At 40.6% G+C, this 18,509-nt stretch overlaps 1 protein-coding gene across 3 annotated transcripts in view; it reads left to right on the forward strand.

Moving 5' to 3' along the window:
- The window catches only part of LOC110526678 (cytoplasmic polyadenylation element-binding protein 3), a 70,168-nt gene that overhangs the window by 5,642 nt on the left and 46,017 nt on the right, over positions 1-18,509 (forward strand). For all 3 annotated transcript variants that reach the window (XM_021607830.2, XM_021607839.2, XM_021607846.2), the window contains exon 3: positions 14,652-14,736. In XM_021607830.2, the coding sequence (XP_021463505.2) occupies positions 14,652-14,736 (85 nt within the window). The remainder of the gene's footprint in view (positions 1-14,651; positions 14,737-18,509) is intronic.

An 18,509-nucleotide genomic window follows, 5' to 3' on the forward strand; every position in this document is an offset into this window, starting at 1 on the left:
GGAGATAACCTAGGAGTTATGTGTGCTTTTCGTCAGTGATAGGTGCTGTCTCAGCGCAGCCTTCTCTGATGTCTACAGCTACGTCAGACACACCAATGAAATGCCATCCTATCTGCCCATTTCTATTTTGCCTACCACTGGGCCTGAGACATCTCCTTTTTCAAAAAGCAGATACAAAGGCATTATTTAATGAAGATACAGCGACTTCAGAAACTATTCACAGCCTTTTACTTTTTCCAAATTTAGTTGTTACAAAGTGGGATTATTTGTCATTAATTGTCAGCAAACTACTCAAATGTACAAGTGGAAGAACTATTTTAACCTTTGTAGAAAATGTTTGAAAAATAAAACCCTAATATTTCGATTAGATAAGTATTCAACCCCCTGAGTCAGATACGGCAGCTAGCCAAGCATTTAGGAGCATTGGGCCAGTAACCGAAAGGTCTCTGGTTCGAATACCTACGTTTATTATTTCAGTGAAATATGGAACCGTTCGGTATTTTATCTAACGGGTGGCATCCCTAAGTCTAAATATTCTTGTTACATTGCACAACCTTCAATGCTATGTCAAAATTACGTAAAATTCTGGCAAATTAGTTCGCAATGAGTCAGGCGGCCCAAACTGTTGCATATACCCTGACTCTGCGTGCAATGAACGCAAGAGAAGTGACACAATTTCACCTGGTTAATATTGCCTGCTAACCTGGATTTCTTTTAGCTAAATATGCAGGTTTAAAAATATATACTTCTGTGTATTGATTTTAAGAAAGGCATAACCATGTTTATGGTTAGGTACACATTGGAGCAAGGACAGTACGCATTGGAGCAAGAACAATACGCACTGCATCGATTATATGCAACGCAGGACACGCTCGATAAACTAGTAATATCATCAACCATGTGTAGTTAACTAGTGATTATGATTGATGGATTGATTGTTTTTTATAAGGTAAGTTTAATGCTAGCTAGCAACTTACTTAATGCTTACTGCATTCGCGTAACAGGCAGGCTCCTTGTGGAGTGCAATGACAGGCAGGTGGTTAGAGCATTGGACTAGTTAAGTGTAAGGTTGCAAGATTGAATCCCCCGAGCTGACAAGGTAAAAATCTGTCGTTCTGCCCCTGAACAAGGCAGTTAACCCACCGTTCCTAGGCCGTCATTGAAATTAAGAATGTGTTCTTAACTGACTTGCCTAGTTAAATAAAGGTGTAAAAAAAAAAAAAAAAAACGGCCAAATCGGTGTCCAAAAATACCGATTTCCGATTGTTATGAAAACTTGTAATCGGCCATTCTGATTAATCGGTCGCCCTCTACTGCTAACAATGCTCACTTAATTTCTGTAACTTATTTTAAACTCATTGCAGCACAGTTTTCCCGATGATACTTGTTGTTCTGTGAATAACTTTTGTCTCCCAAATCCTGAACAGCTAGTTACTAAATCATTGCAACTACAATGTCCAAATTAGGACTCACAGACAGCTTTTGGAGAGTGTTTTTCAATGAAAACATATGAATTTGTGACGTACCTTAGGGATTGCTTATTACTGATCCCTGTATCATTCATTTACAGATTCGGTGTCAGAAGAATGTTCACTGTGACTAGCAGGCAATGGTGTCATCTGTCATTAGTTGTCTTGTGTTCTCAAATATTGTCATAAATAGATCTATCTATATTAGTACCAGTCAAAATACACCTACTCATTCAAGGGTTTTTCTTTATTTTTACTATTTTCTACATTGTAGAATAATAATGAAGACATCAAAACTATGAAATAACAGATATGGAATCATGTAGAAAGCAAAAAAAGTGTTAAACAAAATCAGAATATATTTGAAATTCTTCAAAGTAGCCACCTTTTGACAGCTTTGCACACTCATGGCATTCTCTCAACCAGCTCTCATGAGGAATGCTTTTCCAACAGTCTTGAAGGAGTTCCCACATATGCTGAGCACTTGTTGGCTGACTTTCCTTCACTCTTGTGTTCCAACTCATCCCAAACCATCTCAATTGGGTTGAGGTCATGTGATTGTGGAGGCCAGGTAATCTGATGCAGCTCTCCATCTCGGTCAAATAGCCCTTACACAGTCTGGAGGTATGTTTTGAGTCCTTGTCCTGTTGAAAAACAAATGATAGTCCCACTAAGCGCAAACCAGATGGTGTGGCATGGTGTATCACTGCAGAATGCTGTGGTATCCATGCTGGTTAAGTGTGCCTTGAATTCTAAATAAATCACTGACGGTGTTTCTGGCAAAGCACCATCGCACCGACTCCATGCTACACGGTGGGAACCACCACATGCGGAAATCATATGTTCACCTACTCTGCGTCTCACAAAGACACAGAGGTTGGAACCAAAAATCTCAAATTTGGACTCACCAGACCAAAGGACAGATTTCCTCCGGTCAAATGCTCATGTTTCTTGCCCCAAGCAAGTCTCTTCTTATTATTGGGGTCCTTTTAGTCGTGGTTTCTTAGCAGCAATTTGACCATGAAGGCCTGATTCACGCAGTCCCCTCTGAACAGTTGATGTCTGTTACTCTGAATTCTGTGACTCATTTATTTGGGCTTCAGTCTGAGGTGCAGTTAACTCTAATGAAATCCTCTGTAGTAGAGGTAACTCTGTGTCTTCCTTTCCTGTGGCAGTCCTCAGAGTCAGTTTCATCATACCGCTTGGTTTTTGCGACTGCACTTGTAGCAACTTTCAAAGTTCTTGACCTTTTCTGGGTTGCCTAACCTTCATGTCTTAAAGTAATGATGGACTGTCATTTCTCTTTGCTTATTTGAGCTGTTCTTGCCATAATATGCACTTGGTCTTTTATCAAATAGGGCTATCTTCTGTATACCACCCCTACTTTGTCATAACACAACTGAATGGCTAAAACCCATTAAGAAGGAAAGAAATTCCACAAATGAATTTTAAACAAGGCACACCTGTTAATTGAAATGCATTCCATGTGACTGCCTCATGAAGCTGGTTGACAGAATGCCAAGAGTGTGCAAAGTTCTCATCAAGGCAAAGGGTGGCTACTTTGAAGAATCTCAAATTAAATATATTTAGATTCGTTTAACACTTTTTTGGGGGCACTACATGCTTCCATACGTGTTATTTTATAGTTTTGATGTCTTCACTATTATTATACAATGTAGAAAATAGTAAAAATAAAAAATCCTTGAATGAGTAGGTGTGTCAACTTTTGACTTGTGCTTATATACTAACCATTCAAAAGTTTGGGGTCATGTAGAAATTTGCTTGTTTTTTTTAAGAAAAGCTCTTGTTTTTTTTGTCCGTAAAATATAATTTCAAATTGATCAGAAATACAGTGTGGACATTGTTAATGTTGTAAATGACTATTGTAACTGGAAACTTTTTTTATTTTTTTAAATTGAATTTATGCATTGGCGTACAGAGACCCATTATCAGCAACCATCACTCCTGTGTTGTAATGGCACGTTGTGTTAGCTAATCCAAGTTTACCATTTTAAAAGGCTAATTGATCATAAGAAAACCCTTTTGCAATTATGTTAGCACAGCTGAAAACTGTTGTTCTGATTAAATAAGCAAGAAAACTGGCCTTCTTTAGACTAGTTGAGTATCTGGAGCATCAGCATTTGTGGGTTCGATTACAGGCTCAAAATGGGCAGTTACAACATTTTCTGAAACTCGTCAGTCTATTCTTGTTCTGAGAAATGAAGGCTACTCAATGTGAGAAATTTCCAAGAAACTGAAGATCTCATACAACACTGTGTACTACTCCCTTCACAAACACGCAAACTGGTTCTAAACAGAATAGAAAGAGTTGGAGGCCCGGTGCATAACTGAGCAAGAGGACAAGTACATTAATGTCTAGTTTGAGAAACAGACGCCTCAAGTCCTCAACTGGCATCTTCATTAAATAGTACCTGAAAAAGTTGTTGTTTCTGGCCATTTTGAGCCAGTAATCGAACCTACAAATGTGGATGCTCCAGATACTCAACTAGTCTAAAGAAGGCCAGTTTTCTTGCTTATTTAATCAGAACAACAGTTTTCAGCTGTGCTAACATAATTGCAAAAGGGTTTTCTTATGATCAATTAGCCTTTTAAAATGGTAAACTTGGATTAGCTAACACAACGTGCCATTGGAACACAGGAGTGATGCGATGCATCGCAGTGCTAGCTGTGCCACTAGAGACTGGGTTCGCGCCAATTGTCCGTGGGGCGACGCACAATTGGCCTAGCGTCGTCCGGGTTAGGGAGGCTTTGGCCGGTCGGGATATCCTTGTCTCATCGCGCAATAGCGACTCCTGTGGCGGGCCGGGCGCAGTGTACGCTAACCAGGTCGCCAGGTGCACAGTGTTTCCTCCGACACATTGGTGCGGCTGGCTTCCGGGTTGGATGCGCGCTGTGTTAAGAAGCAGTGCGGCTTGGTTGGGTTGTGTTTCGGAGGACGCATGGCTTTCCACCTTCGTCTCTCCCGAGCCCGTACGGGAGTTGTAGCGATGAGACAAGATATTAACTACTAACAATTGGATACCACAATTGGGGAGAAAAGGGGGTCAAAAAAATTAAAAAATAAAACATTAGTCAGAAATAGATTATAAATATTCACTTACCTTTTGATGATCTTCATCAGAATGCACTCCCAGGAATCCCAGTTCCACAATAAATGTTTGATTTGTTAGATAAAGTGAATCATTTATGTCCAAATTCCTCCTCGTTGTTAGCTCGTTCAGCCCAGTAATCCAACTTCATGACGCGCGATCCCTAGGTGCAGACAAAAAGTCCAAAAGTTCCGTTACAGTCCGTAGAAACATGTCAAACCATGTATAGAATCAATCTTTAGGATGTTTTTAACAAATCTTCAATAATGTTCCAACCGGAGAATTCCTTTGTCTTCAGAAATGCAATGGAACGCGAGCTAACTCTCATGTGAACGAGCGTCATGAGCTTGTGGCACTCTGCCAGACCACTGACTCAAAGAGCCCTTATGAGCCCCTCCTTTACAGTAGAAGCCTCAAACAAGGATCTAAAGACTGTTGACATCTAGTGGAAGCCTTAGGAAGTGCAATTTGATCCCATAGACACTGTTTTCAATAGGCCAAGCATTGAAAAACTAAAAACCTCAGATTGCCCACTTCCTGGATGGATTTTTCTCAGGTTGTCGCCTGCCAATGAGTTCTGTTATACTCACAGACATCATTCAAACAGTTTTAGAAACTTCAGAGTTATTTCTATCCAAATAATAATATGCATATGTTAGCAACTGGGACTGAGTAGCAGGCAGTTTACTCTTGGCACGCTTTTCATCCAAACATGAAAATGCTGCCCCCTATCCCAAACAGGTTAATAAATGTCCTCTGGTCTGATGAAACAAAAATAGAATGTTTGGCCATAATGACCATCGTTATGTTTTGAGGAAAAAGGGGGAGGCTTGCAAGCCAAAGAACACCATCCCAACCGTGAAGCATGGGGGTGGAAGAATCATGTTGTGGGTTGCTTTGCTGCAGGAGGGACTGGTGCACTTCACAAAATAGATGGCATCATGAGAAGGAAAATTATGTGGATATATTGGAGCAACATCTCAAGACATCAGTCAGGAAGTTATCTTGGTTGCAAATGGGTCTTCCAAATGGAAAATGAACCCAAGCATACTTCCAAAGTTGTGGCAAAATGGCTTAAAGACAACAAAGTCAAGGTATTGGAATGGCCGTCACAAAGCCCTGACCTCAGTCCTATAGAAAATGTGTGGGCGCAACTGAAAAAGCGTGTGCGAGCAAGGTGGCCTACAAACCTGACTCGGTTACACCAGCTTTGTCAGGAGGAATGGGTCAAAATTCAGCCAACTTATTGTGGGAAGCTTGTGGAAGGCTACCTGTAACGTTTAACCCAAGTTAAACAATTTAAAGGCAGTGCTACCAAATACTAATTGAGTGCATGTAAACTTCTGACCCACTAGGAATGTGATTAAAGACATCTGAAATAAATCATTCTCTACTATTATTCTGACATTTCACATTCTTAAAATAAGGTGGTGATCCTAACTGACCTAAAGACGGGGAATTTTTACTTGGAATAAATGTCAGGAATTGTGAAACTGATTTTAAAGTATTTGGCTAAGGTTTATGTAAACTTCCGACTTCAACTGTACTTCTTCTAGGTAAGCCTACTTTGCAGTTATCATTTTAATTGAGAAGGTTTTGGGGAAAGTATTTATCAACCCCCAAGATGGCTATCACATCAACTGGCTACGCAAGAAGTGATAGAGATGTGCCCACCACACAGACTGATGGGCAATATTGCTGGAAACTGAACTTGCAGTGTCTAATACATTTTGAGATTTGTTTATGACACGTTAAAATTTCATGTACTTTCAGAATTGTTTGGCGAGCTACTCATAGGTGGGTTGCTAGGTACTGGTAGCTCATGATTGACCTTTTGGAGACCCCATGCAGTAGATTATGCTAAAAATACTATTCAATGAACCATATGACAAATTACACCAAATTTGGAATGCAGGCCCATGGTACATGTCTTGATTTAGTTTGAAAAGCTAAGGGATTGTTCAAAAGATGGCTGAGTTATTGACACACAAAAAAAGATTTTACGTGCCAATCTAAACCACTGTAAATGTACTACACAGTGGGCTATCAACTTAACTTGTCATCGCTATCATGGATGTCCCTAAAACGAACCAAAATGAATTTGGTAATTATATCTTTAAAAAACAAGATGGCTCTTAACAACTCATTTCTTGCATATGTAATGCCAATGCTCAAAATCTTGCAATCATCTTCTCCTCATGAACCATACGTCAGATTCACTCCAGATTTTTTTGTTTTGTTTGAATTGTTAGATTTTAATGGTTTTGAGAAAAAAATATGGCCACTTTGTACCAATAGATGCTAGAAATATTGTCATGAACCATGGTATATAGACTCAACTAATTAGCCTTTAATGAACTTCAGTGATTTTAATTGCCTCATTCAAAGTCGGCAATGCTACACCACTAGATAGCACCATATCACATCAGGGCTATAGGAACTGAACCGATGGATATGGAGCCAAGAAATTTGGTATGTAAACCATATGTGCATGTCCTTAGAAGTAGTGTAAATATAATGTCATTGCAACCTTCGATGGCTGCCTGTTTTTTTTTTTATTAGCGTAAATTCAGTTTTCCTCCATGATGAAGTTGCTCTGTATAAAACTTTAGTTATGCATGAGGTTTGATTAATACACTGAAGCTTAGCCTGGCAACGCATGCAGTACAGTCGCTAGTGAAAGTCTACACACTATTCACAGTTTGCTAAAAAGGAATACATTGAGATTTTTTTTCTCCCTACACCTCTACACAATAGACTGCACATTTTCAAAGTGAAATAAAAATTCTAGAACATTTTCCAAATAAATACAAATTATTGCGTTTAGTAGTTGGTGGAAGCACCTTTGGCAGCCATTACAGCGATGAATAATTTTGAATCACAGGAGGTTGGTGGTAACTTAATTGGGGAGGGTGGGCTTGTGGTAATGAGTGGAATGGTATCAAACACGTGGTTTGATGTCATTCGCTCCGTTTCAGCCATTATTAGGAGCCGTCCTCCGCTCAGCATCCTCCACTGTTTTGAACAATTTTCTACCAACTTTGCGTGACTCTTAGGGCAACGTTTATCTATTGTTTTTGTTAACATTGCTTTATTGCTTAGGGAATTTGGTGGGAATCATTGTTGGACAGCAATATTTAAGCCTTGAGGCTGGACCACTCAGGAACACTCAACACTTCTTGGGAAGCCATTCTGGTGTGTCTTTGGAATTAAGATTTGTGTAATTGTCCCGCTGAAAAATAAGACTATCCCAGGGTTTTCAGAAGACAGAGGCGGGTTTTCCTCAAACTTTTTAACTGGGCGTTGCTCCCTTCATAATTATTTAGATCCCAACAAACTCCTGAGTCCCTGCCAGTGACAAGCACACCCATAACGTGGTGCTGCCACCACTGATTCACAGCTGTGATGGCTGTCAAAGGTGCTTCCACCAAGTATTAACTCAGGGGTGTGAAGACATACGCAATCAATAAGAATAGCTTTCTTTGTATTGCTTTTTCATAACAAGTCGCTATGTGCTTCGCATCATAAAATAAAAGTACTAATGAAGAAACAAAGACCCGGAGGGAAGAGAATGAAAAAAGATAATTGAAATCATACATTACAAGCATCTTTATAAAAGTATTCAGTAGAGTTTTAAGAATAGGCACTGAATCTGCAAGCCTGATTCTAGGGGCCCTAAGGGCATTTGCCATGTCTCCTTTCATTTTCAACCTAGACTTTGGCATGGTCAACAGTGCCCTGCCAGAGTATCTCAGGCTGCGTCCTGCCTCGTAGGCTGCGTCCTGCACTTATTTTATTATTTTGTTATTTGGAAAAGGTGTATTTAAAAAATATATACAGTGCCTTGCGAAAGTATTCGGCCCCCTTGAACTTTGCGACCTTTTGCCACATTTCAGGCTTCAAACATAAAGATTTTTTGTGAAGAATCAACAACAAGTGGGACACAATCATGAAGTGGAACGACATTTATTGGATATTTCAAACTTTTTTAACAAATCAAAAACTGAAAAAATGGGCGTGCAAAATTATTCAGCCCCTTTACTTTCAGTGCAGCAAACTCTCTCCAGAAGTTCAGTGAGGATCTCTGAATGATCCAATGTTGACCTAAATGACTAAGGATGATAAATACAATCCACCTGTGTGTAATCAAGTCTCCGTATAAATGCACCTGCACTGTGATAGTCTCAGAGGTCCATTAAAAGTGCAGAGAGCATCATGAAGAACAAGGAACACACCAGGCAGGTCCGAGATACTGTTGTGAAGAAGTTTAAAGCCGGATTTGGATACAAAAAGATTTCCCAAGCTTTAAACATCCCAAGGAGCACTGGGCAAGCAATAATATTGAAATGGAAGGAGCATCAGACCACTGCAAATCTACCAAGACCTGGCCGTCCCTCTAAACTTTCAGCTCATACAAGGAGAAGACTGATCAGAGATGCAGCCAAGAGGCCCATGATCACTCTGGATGAACTGCAGAGATCTACAGCTGAGGTGGGAGACTCTGTCCATAGGACAACAATCAGTCGTATATTGCACAAATCTGGCCTTTATGGAAGAGTGGCAAGAAGAAAGCCATTTCTTAAAGATATCCATAAAAAGTGTCGGTTAAAGTTTGCCACAAGCCACCTGGGAGACACACCAAACATGTGGAAGAAGGTGCTCTGGTCAGATGAAACCAAAATGGAACTTTTTGGCAACAATGCAAAACGTTATGTTTGGCGTAAAAGCAACACAGCTGAACACACCATCCCCACTGTCAAACATGGTGGTGGCAGCATCATGGTTTGGGCCTGCTTTTCTTCAGCAGGGACAGGGAAGATGGTTAAAATTGATGGGAAGATGGATGGAGCCATATACAGGACCATTCTGGAAGAAAACCTGATGGAGTGTGCAAAAGACCTGAGACTGGGACGGAGATTTGTCTTCCAACAAGACAATGATCCAAAACATAAAGCAAAATTTACAATGGAATGGTTCAAAAATAAACATATCCAGGTGTTAGAATGGCCAAGTCAAAGTCCAGACCTGAATCCAATCGAGAATCTGTGGAAAGAACTGAAAACTGCTGTTCACAAATGCTCTCCATCCAACCTCACTGAGCTCGAGCTGTTTTGCAAGGAGGAATGGGAAAAAATGTCAGTCTCTCGATGTGCAAAACTGATAGAGACCCCAAGCGACTTACAGCTGTAATCGCAGCAAAAGGTGGCGCTACAAAGTATTAACTTAAGGGGGCTGAATAATTTTGCACGCCCAATTTTTCAGTTTTTGATTTGTTAAAGAAGTTTGAAATATCCAATAAATGTCGTTCCACTTCATGATTGTGTCCCACTTGTTGTTGATTCTTCACAAAAAAATACAGTTTTATATCTTTATGTTTGAAGCCTGAAATGTGGCAAAAGGTCGCAAAGTTCAAGGGGGCCGAATACTTTCGCAAGGCACTGTATATATCTTTCACCTTGAAAATGTGTAGTAGATCTGTATGGAAAAAAAATCTAAATTATATACACAGTACCAGTCAAAAGTTTGGACACACCTACTCATTCAAGGGTTTTTATTTTTAATTTTTTACAATTTTCTACATTGTAGAATAATAGTGAAGACATTATGAAATAACACGTATGGAGAAAATCTAAATATATTTGAGATTCCTCAAAGTAGCTACCCTTTACTTTGATGACAGCTTTGCACATTCTTGGCATTCTCTCAACCAGCTTCACCTGGAATGCTTTTCTTGAACTAGTTCACACACATGCTGAGCACTTGTTTCCTGATTTTTATACACTCTGCGGTCTAACTCCTCCCAAACCTTCTCAATTTGGCTGAGGTCGGGTGATTTGTGGAGGCCAGGTCATCTGATGCAGCACTCCATCACTCTCCTTCTTTTTGTCAAATGGCCCTTCTAACGGCCTACCCCAGCCAAACCCGGACGACTCTGGGGCAATTGTGCGCCGCCCTATCACGGCCCAATCACGGCCGGATGTGATGCAGCCTGGATTCGAACTAGGGACTGCGGGGATGCTTCTTGTACTGAGATGCAGTGCCTTAGACCGCTGCGCCACTCGGGAGCCATATCCTGATTACGGGTCAGATGTATAGAGACAATTTTGAGAATGGGGAGCAGGTACAATGGCAGGTAGTCTGTATCCCACATGCTGGATATCCTATGTGGTGTATTAACACAACACTAAAAGCAGTAGTGGAGTGGTCTGACAGAGGAGATGCTGTGTGTGGTGGGTATCTCCTCAATGTTGTACTCATTAAGGCAGAACGTAGCAAAACGTTTTGCCATGGAAAAGTAAAATGAGCGTTTCTTATCGGCCTAATGAACCCCCCCACTGACTGTGAATGATGCCCCTCACTCTCTGTGTTTAGGATCAGAAGAGTGCATGGTGGTGGAAAAAGAGGGGAGCGGAATGAAAAGCTCAGCATTTTAAGTGTTTACCGTTTGTACCAAGTGGGCAGATTTTTATCTGCCACGGCAGTGCCGGATCCAGGGAGGGGGGAATAACGCTGTTGAATGCCCGGCCGAATGCACGACAATAGCACTGCTGTGCAAACAATGTGGCCCCACGGCTAGGGCAGTGGACTCACAGGACACAGCTGCCAAGGGCTAGGTCTAGCCTGAACTCCTGTGTTGCTCGCACACTGTAAGTCACTCCGTTACCTGCCTAGACCCTGTCATTCCCTCACTTGCTGATTTACTCACTCACCTACGATTTAAAAGCTTTTATGATAGAATCAGAGACATTCTAGTAGATCATTTTTAAGGTCACTAGTATCGAAACAGGCTCCGTATTGGAACAGTCTCTCCATCAATGAACCAGGAAGTGGGCCAGAATAAGCTCACTAAATCAGCTCTAGTCTGGGCCAAAATATATACCAAATGGCCCTAAACTTTATAGGCTGAAATCCATACGGAGCGAACTCCTCAATGCCCTTCCCTCCTCCAACTCGCTAGGAACTTTGATTCAGATCAGATGAATGTAGGCCTTATAGCACCTATTGAGTAGAAAATGATGGACGGATTCTACTGGGGCACCTGAGTGGCACAGTGATCTAAGGCATTACATACAGTTGCAGTCGGAAGTTTACATACACTTAGGTTGGAGTCATTAACTCGTTTTTTAACCACTCCACACATTTCTTGTTAACAAACTATAGTTTTGGCAAGTCATACTTTGCATGACACAAGTCATTTTTCCAACAATTGTTTACAGACAGATTATTTAACTTATAATTCACTGTAACACAATTCCAGTGGGTCAGAAGTGTACATACACTAAATTGACTGTGCCTTTAATCAGCTTGGAAAATTCAATAAAACGATGTCATGGCTTTTGATAGGCTAACTGACATTTCAGTCAATTGGAAGTGTACCTGTGGATGTATTTCAAGGTCTACCTTTAAACTCCGTGCCTTTGCTTGACATAATGGGAAAATCAAAAGCAATCAGCCTAGACCTCAGAAAAAAAATTGCGTCCCTCCACAAGTGTTTCATCCTTGGGAGCAGTTTCCAAATGCTTGAAGGTACCACGTTCATCTGTACAAACAATATTACGCAAGTATAAACACCATGGGACCACGCAGCCGTCTTTCCACTCAGGAAGGAGACACGTTCTGTCTCCTAGAGATGAACATACTTTGTTGCGAAAAGTGCAAATCAATCCCAGAGCAGCATCAAAGGACATTGGAAAGATGCTGGAGGACACAGGTACATAATACCTATATCCACAGTAAAACAAGTCCTATATCGACATAATCTGAAAGGCCGCTCAGCAAGGAAGAAGCCACTGCTCCAAAACCGCCATAAAAAAGCCAGACTACGGTTTGCAACAGCACATGGGGACAAAGATGGTACTTTTTGGAAACATGTTCTCTGGTCTGGTGAAACAAAAATGGAACTGTTTGGCCATAATGACCATCGTTATGTTTGGAGGAAAAAGGGGGAGGCTTGCAAACTGAGGTACACTATCCCAACCTTGAAGTACGGGGGTGGCAGCATCATGTTGTCGGGGTGCTTTGCTGCAGGAGGGACTGGTGCACTTCACAAAATAGATAGCATTATGTGGATATATTGAAGCAACATCTCAAGACATCAGTCAGGAAGTTACAACTTGGTCGCAAATGGGTCTTCCAAATGGACAATGACCCCAAGCATACAACAAAGTCAAGGTATTGGAGTGGCCATCACAAAGCACTGACCTCAATCCTATAGAACATTTGTGGACATATCTGAAAAAGCGAGCATGGAGGCCTACAAACCTGACTCAGTTACACCAGCTCTGTCAGGAGGAATGGGCCAAAATTCACCCAAGCTTGTGGAAGGCTACCTGTAACGTTTGACCCAAGTTAAACAATTTAAAGGCAATGCTACCAAATACTAATTGAGTGTATGTAAACTTCTGACCCACTGAGAATGTGATGAAAGAAATGAAAGCTGAAAAAAATAATTATTTCTACTACTATTCTGACATTTCACATTCTTAAAATAAAGTGGTGATCCTAACTGACCTAAGACGCAGGGAATTTTTACTAGGATTAAATGTCAGGAATTGTGACAAACTGAGTTTAAATGTATTTGGCTAAGGTGTATGTGAACTTCCGACTTCAACGATCTTCCTCCATCACTAATATGCTTACTTTATTGTGTATTTCATATTTACTATTCTTATTTCTCGTGTTATTTTTCTTCTAGTAATTGATTATTGTATTGTTGTGTTTTGTGTTTGCAAGAACTGCATTTCACTGTACTTGTGCATGTGACATTTAAAACATGTAACTTGAAAAGAAGGAATGAAAATGAACTATTTAGGGTGTTATTTTGTTATTATCATTACTATAACCTGCCGTTTTTAAGAAATAAATTGTGAACCTTTTGTGAAGCCCCCGGCTTAGACTCTTATGGGTTTACTGATAATAAACTTTATTAGCCTATCGTAAACAAATACCGGCTTGCACTTTTTGCTGGCTGTGTAGCCATCTACCGGGTTGTTGTCCTTTCCACAATGACTCCAAAGTCCTTCTGAACCAAAATTGGGAATTTCACAATGGTGTTTTTCATATTTCTCCGGTTAGGCCGACGTGAGCCATTTTCGCGTGAGCTAGGCTTGCCAGGGAAAGTACACTTGGGTTCTAATTATCACGTGGGGGGATGAAACATACGTTTCAGCACCACACAAATAAAGGACAGTTCCCTGATCCACTGCATGCGTGGCTGGTAGCCTAGATGTCTGCCTCACCAGTCACATAATGGAATTTGCAACACAACAAGCTTTTAAGTTTGTAAAATAATAACATTTTATAATGGTTTAAATTGTTTCCGACCCGCAATATAATTGTTCTGAACCGTGAGCTGACCCACAGGTTGAAAGAATGTTTTCTTTCCACATGCCAGCTGATTTTGTATATATATTTTTTTGCTGGTTAACCGCAGGCTGGTTAACCGTGGGTACCCGATACAATGCAGGACTTTCGTTCAGAGGGTGGCCACATGGCAGGTCAGCTAGCCAGGAGAACTGAATCAGCTGATTCGTCACACACACTCCTAACTTCAAAATATCCCACTCCGGAAATGAAACATCTTGAGTGGTTTGAGGAAAGAGCACACTCACAAACCACAACATTCTTGGCACTAGTTTCATCTACTCTTGATTTTCTAGGTGTGTCCCTACTCTTGAAATCCTCTGCTATTTACATTCCTATCAGACCAACACAAATCTGCGAGTTTCCCATGGTTTATGCTGTGTAATATCAGGAAGTATGGTCTATGATTGTCTTCTTTGGACTGGGCATGAGAGTTGTAAGAGGCACTCATTTAGTTGAAACCCTGCTCTCTCCTTATCAGGGTCACTGCTGAACTTTCAACAAATGGATATGGTTGTATGTTTTTGTGCATCTGTGTGGATGATGAGTGTTCCTTATCCTCTCACAAGTCATCAAAATAAAATCGCTGTTATCTCCAAGCTAGTCTTAAATAACTTTCACAGTGTCCAATCGTAGTGATGTTGTTGTGCTCTACTTTGATAACCAACAGATAAGATGTCTAACCTCTGACCCCTCTCTTCTCTTGCAGGACCGGAATCGGCCCTTTGATGCATTTAGCTTGCACTCTTTGGAGAATTCCTTAATGGATATGATAAGGACTGATCACGACAAAGGTAAACCACACCTTGCTGGTGGCCCACCAATGAGTATCGCTGATTTTTATATGGAGGAATCATTTTACAGGTTAGGAATATTCATATATCCACGCTTGTTTTTTTTATTTTATTTAGGCTTCAACAACAAAAAAGGGCAATAAAGTTCTATTTGCCTTTATCACCAATACAATCTAGTTTTTACGATCATACATTTTATGCGATAAATTAATCACTGGCCTAACCTGCAAAATCGGACACAATTTTCTTGCACTCTGTGTGTGGTGTATGCTTTTTAAAATATTCCTTACAAGCTGCTTCTGCATTTTCTACTGACTTTAATCAAATACTCGTGATTACATTTTTGCTTCTGTTTCCCGGGTTAATATTGTGGTCGGTCACATGTAAATAAATATTTATATTGATGGCACCTGTGTCATGGTATATTGCAATGTTTTGATTGATTGTTCACGTGTGTGTGTGTCCTCCTTTTGTGTGCCTTTCTGTCTGTTTGCGCGTGAACCATTTATTTATTACTACCGTAATCATTGACGGTCTTTTATTTGGTACCATTATGGCACAGTGAAGGTTCTAGTCAGATTGTATTTGTTCCTGTTATTAAGTTAGGAGGAAGGATGTTGGAGGAAGTGAAATTGGTATGAACCCGAGCTAATGTTACCCCTTACAGGCTTCTCCTCTTCTGCCGGATGACCATAACATTAATTCAAACTCATTTGGGGTCAAAGAAATGGGTTCAAATGTGTCTGTTGGATTGCTGGGAACATACAAGTAAAATGCAAGTCTAAAGACTGGCGTAGAGATTATTTGATACAAAGAACTATCAACGCAATTATTCCAATGCCTTATTATATATCTATCATTATCTGAGCATAGAGAGTTCACTGTGAAAAGCAACATCTTGTTTTGTAATGGAGAGACCTACCAAATTCTTTGAACAACACATGTCTGTCACATTATATGTCACAGACTCAGAATACTTGAGATAATTCTGTTAGTTCACATATGCCTATTATGAAAACGGACTCCATTGCGTTCAGATCCCTGTTGGCCTATTGCCCACTGTCATGTTCAGTGTTGTTTTCTTAGCCTGCTGCTTTCTGATGCATAGATTCGGTTTTTCAATATTGTGTCAGGAGAGGATTGCTTTATCACCGCAAAGGTCGTCCCGGGCAGGCTCGACTTCACTGGAACTAGGGGGAGGAGACAGAGACTTCTCCTGAAAATGTTCCCCTGTAGGAGAGAAGGGGGGGGGGGGGGGGGGGGGGGGAGAAGAGGATGGTTCCACATTCCTGGCCCAGCACTGTTTACTCCCCTTCCTCATGTCAACAGCGTGTGGCTGCCTTCAGAGAGGCGTGCTGCCGCTTGGCCTGTCACAGAGCAGGTCTTCCCTGTTGGTGTCCTCCTCCCCTCCCTCGGCTCCGCTGGCTTTGGCTGCCCTAATACAGCAAGGCACAGGACAGCCATCTATTTGTGCTGTCTTGCCAACGGTTATTGACAATGGACGCTGACTCTGAACATAGGAGTTACAAGACAGCACAAACAGATCTGGGACCAGGCTAAGGGACAGCTACCAAGATCAGTCACTTGTACTCAGGGGTAAAAGTAAGTGCAGAAATATGGTCCTGGCAGAAGAAATAGTGGGGGTACGCCATACCATTAAAACTGAAATTATCACAATAATTAACACAAAATCTCAAGAAAGCTATAGGCTAATAGACCATTATTTAACATTACTGCATGATAAATGTGTGAATTGACTTAAGAATCCAGTGATATACGCTCCAAATTGTGTTATGGTTAGAGGAGAACATTTACATTCTGCCAAGGCGGAGATGAGTGGCAGAGACCGAGGCACAGCGTTGGACGCACCTATTCAGGCTACAAATGTAGGCCCAATGACAATCTCAGAATTTCATTACAGTACATGTGTAGGTGTTTTATGACCGCTGTGTCTTTTTTTAAATTCATAATTTAATTCATGCTGGAATTATTTTGTGAGTGGACGACTGTTCATGGGAAGTGACAATCAGATGAAAGCCTCATGACTGTTTTGTGTTCATGCCAATGCCACGTTAAAGGGTAATAGATGTTAAGTGGTATGACACATCTTTACTAGGCCCGCAGAGATCATATGAAATTAATAGGGATTCTATATTCTATGATTACATGATTAAATGTATGGGTTTCCTGTCCCGGGCAGAAATCTACTTTCACCCCTGCTTGCACTTTGTTCATTCATTCCCTGTGTTATTATCTCAAAGTGATGCTGACTCAATGTTGCTGTTGCAGTCATTTAGCTGTGGCGCTGCGTCATTCCAAAATAATTGCAAAAAAATATGGAACACGAAGAAAGATTATTCCTCAGACTTTCAAGACGCTAGAACAGTCCACATTTACTTTTCCTCAGCAAACAAAACAGGTAATGAATAGACAAATCAGGCAACCTTGTAGTAGAATACTTTATTTATTTACGTAGTCGGCTTCTTGTTTTTTGTTCTATGCAAGATAAATGTTCCTCTCGAGGCGTATTCAAGTTATGAGCGATAGGAAGGGAAACATGCATGACAGTCAATGCACAACAATTCTTGCAATCGCTATGAAAACAGAAGTTTTAATTGTTAGTTTGTTTATTTATTTCTCAACTCCTAAATATTAGCGAACTACACCATTTTTAAACCCAGAGTTTTTAGAAGCAACACAGCCTCTGCAGAGTCCCCCCAAAAAACGGATTTGTTCTTGTTTTCGGGGGAAATGGAAAGGGTGCCATTGACCCAACTAACGCTTTTGTATGTTAACAAGGTGACACGACATCTTAACTCTTCCTCCACATTTACTAGATTGATTGAACAGTGCAGAAGAGAACCTCCTCGTCAAGACCAGTATGTAGGAGATCTAGTTCAGGCGTTTATTTTACTCCTGCTATGTTAGGCTGTCAGCAGTATGGTTAGCAGCATGTTTAACACTTAGCAATTAGCTGAGAGTGCATAGGAGAAAGTGGGACTAAATGTAACCGGGTCAATTGTAGGGTAACTTGGAGTTGAAATTTTAAAATTGTGAAACCGATTTACATTTTTTGTAGAGCAAGAGTAGTGGCAACCAGGAAAAAAGTGTTGGGGGTGACATGAAGTGGTTTCTGTGAGAAGTACAGGAAGGGGTCTTATTACCCCGGGTGGCAGGTTACCCCAAGTTACCGTAGCAGGTAGGCCTACATTATATTCACTGTGTTTATGCAAGTTCTTTGGGACTAAAATTCATCAATAGGATGCTAACTAGTTCAAATATAATAATTGGGATCTAGCTAATCATTTTCCCAATGAGGTAAATGCATTTCGGCAACCCCATGCTTCAGCCTATTTATTTATAGTCGCTATGCTGCATCAGTTGGGCTACAGATGATAATGCTTCTTGCTAATAGCATACCTGATAATATGGACCATGCAATCATTTCAGGATGTGGAAATAATTTTTTTAATTGTCGGCATTATTTTTGATTTGATTTAACCTTTTATTTAACCAGGTAGGCCAGTTGAGAACAAGTTCTCATTTACAACCTCGACCTGGCCAAGATAAAGCAAAGCAGTGCGACACAAACAACAGCACAGAGTTACACATGGGATAAACAAACGTACAGTCAATAACACAATAGAAATATATATATATATAAAGTGTGTGCGAATGTAGTAAGATCGGGGAGGTAAGGCAATAAATAGGCCATGGTGGCAAAATAATTACAATTTAGCATTCACACTGGAGTGATAGATGTGCAGATGATG

The sequence above is a fragment of the Oncorhynchus mykiss genome, chromosome 1 (genome assembly GCF_013265735.2).
Source record: "Oncorhynchus mykiss isolate Arlee chromosome 1, USDA_OmykA_1.1, whole genome shotgun sequence".
In the NCBI taxonomy this organism is placed as follows: Eukaryota; Metazoa; Chordata; class Actinopteri; order Salmoniformes; family Salmonidae; genus Oncorhynchus; species Oncorhynchus mykiss.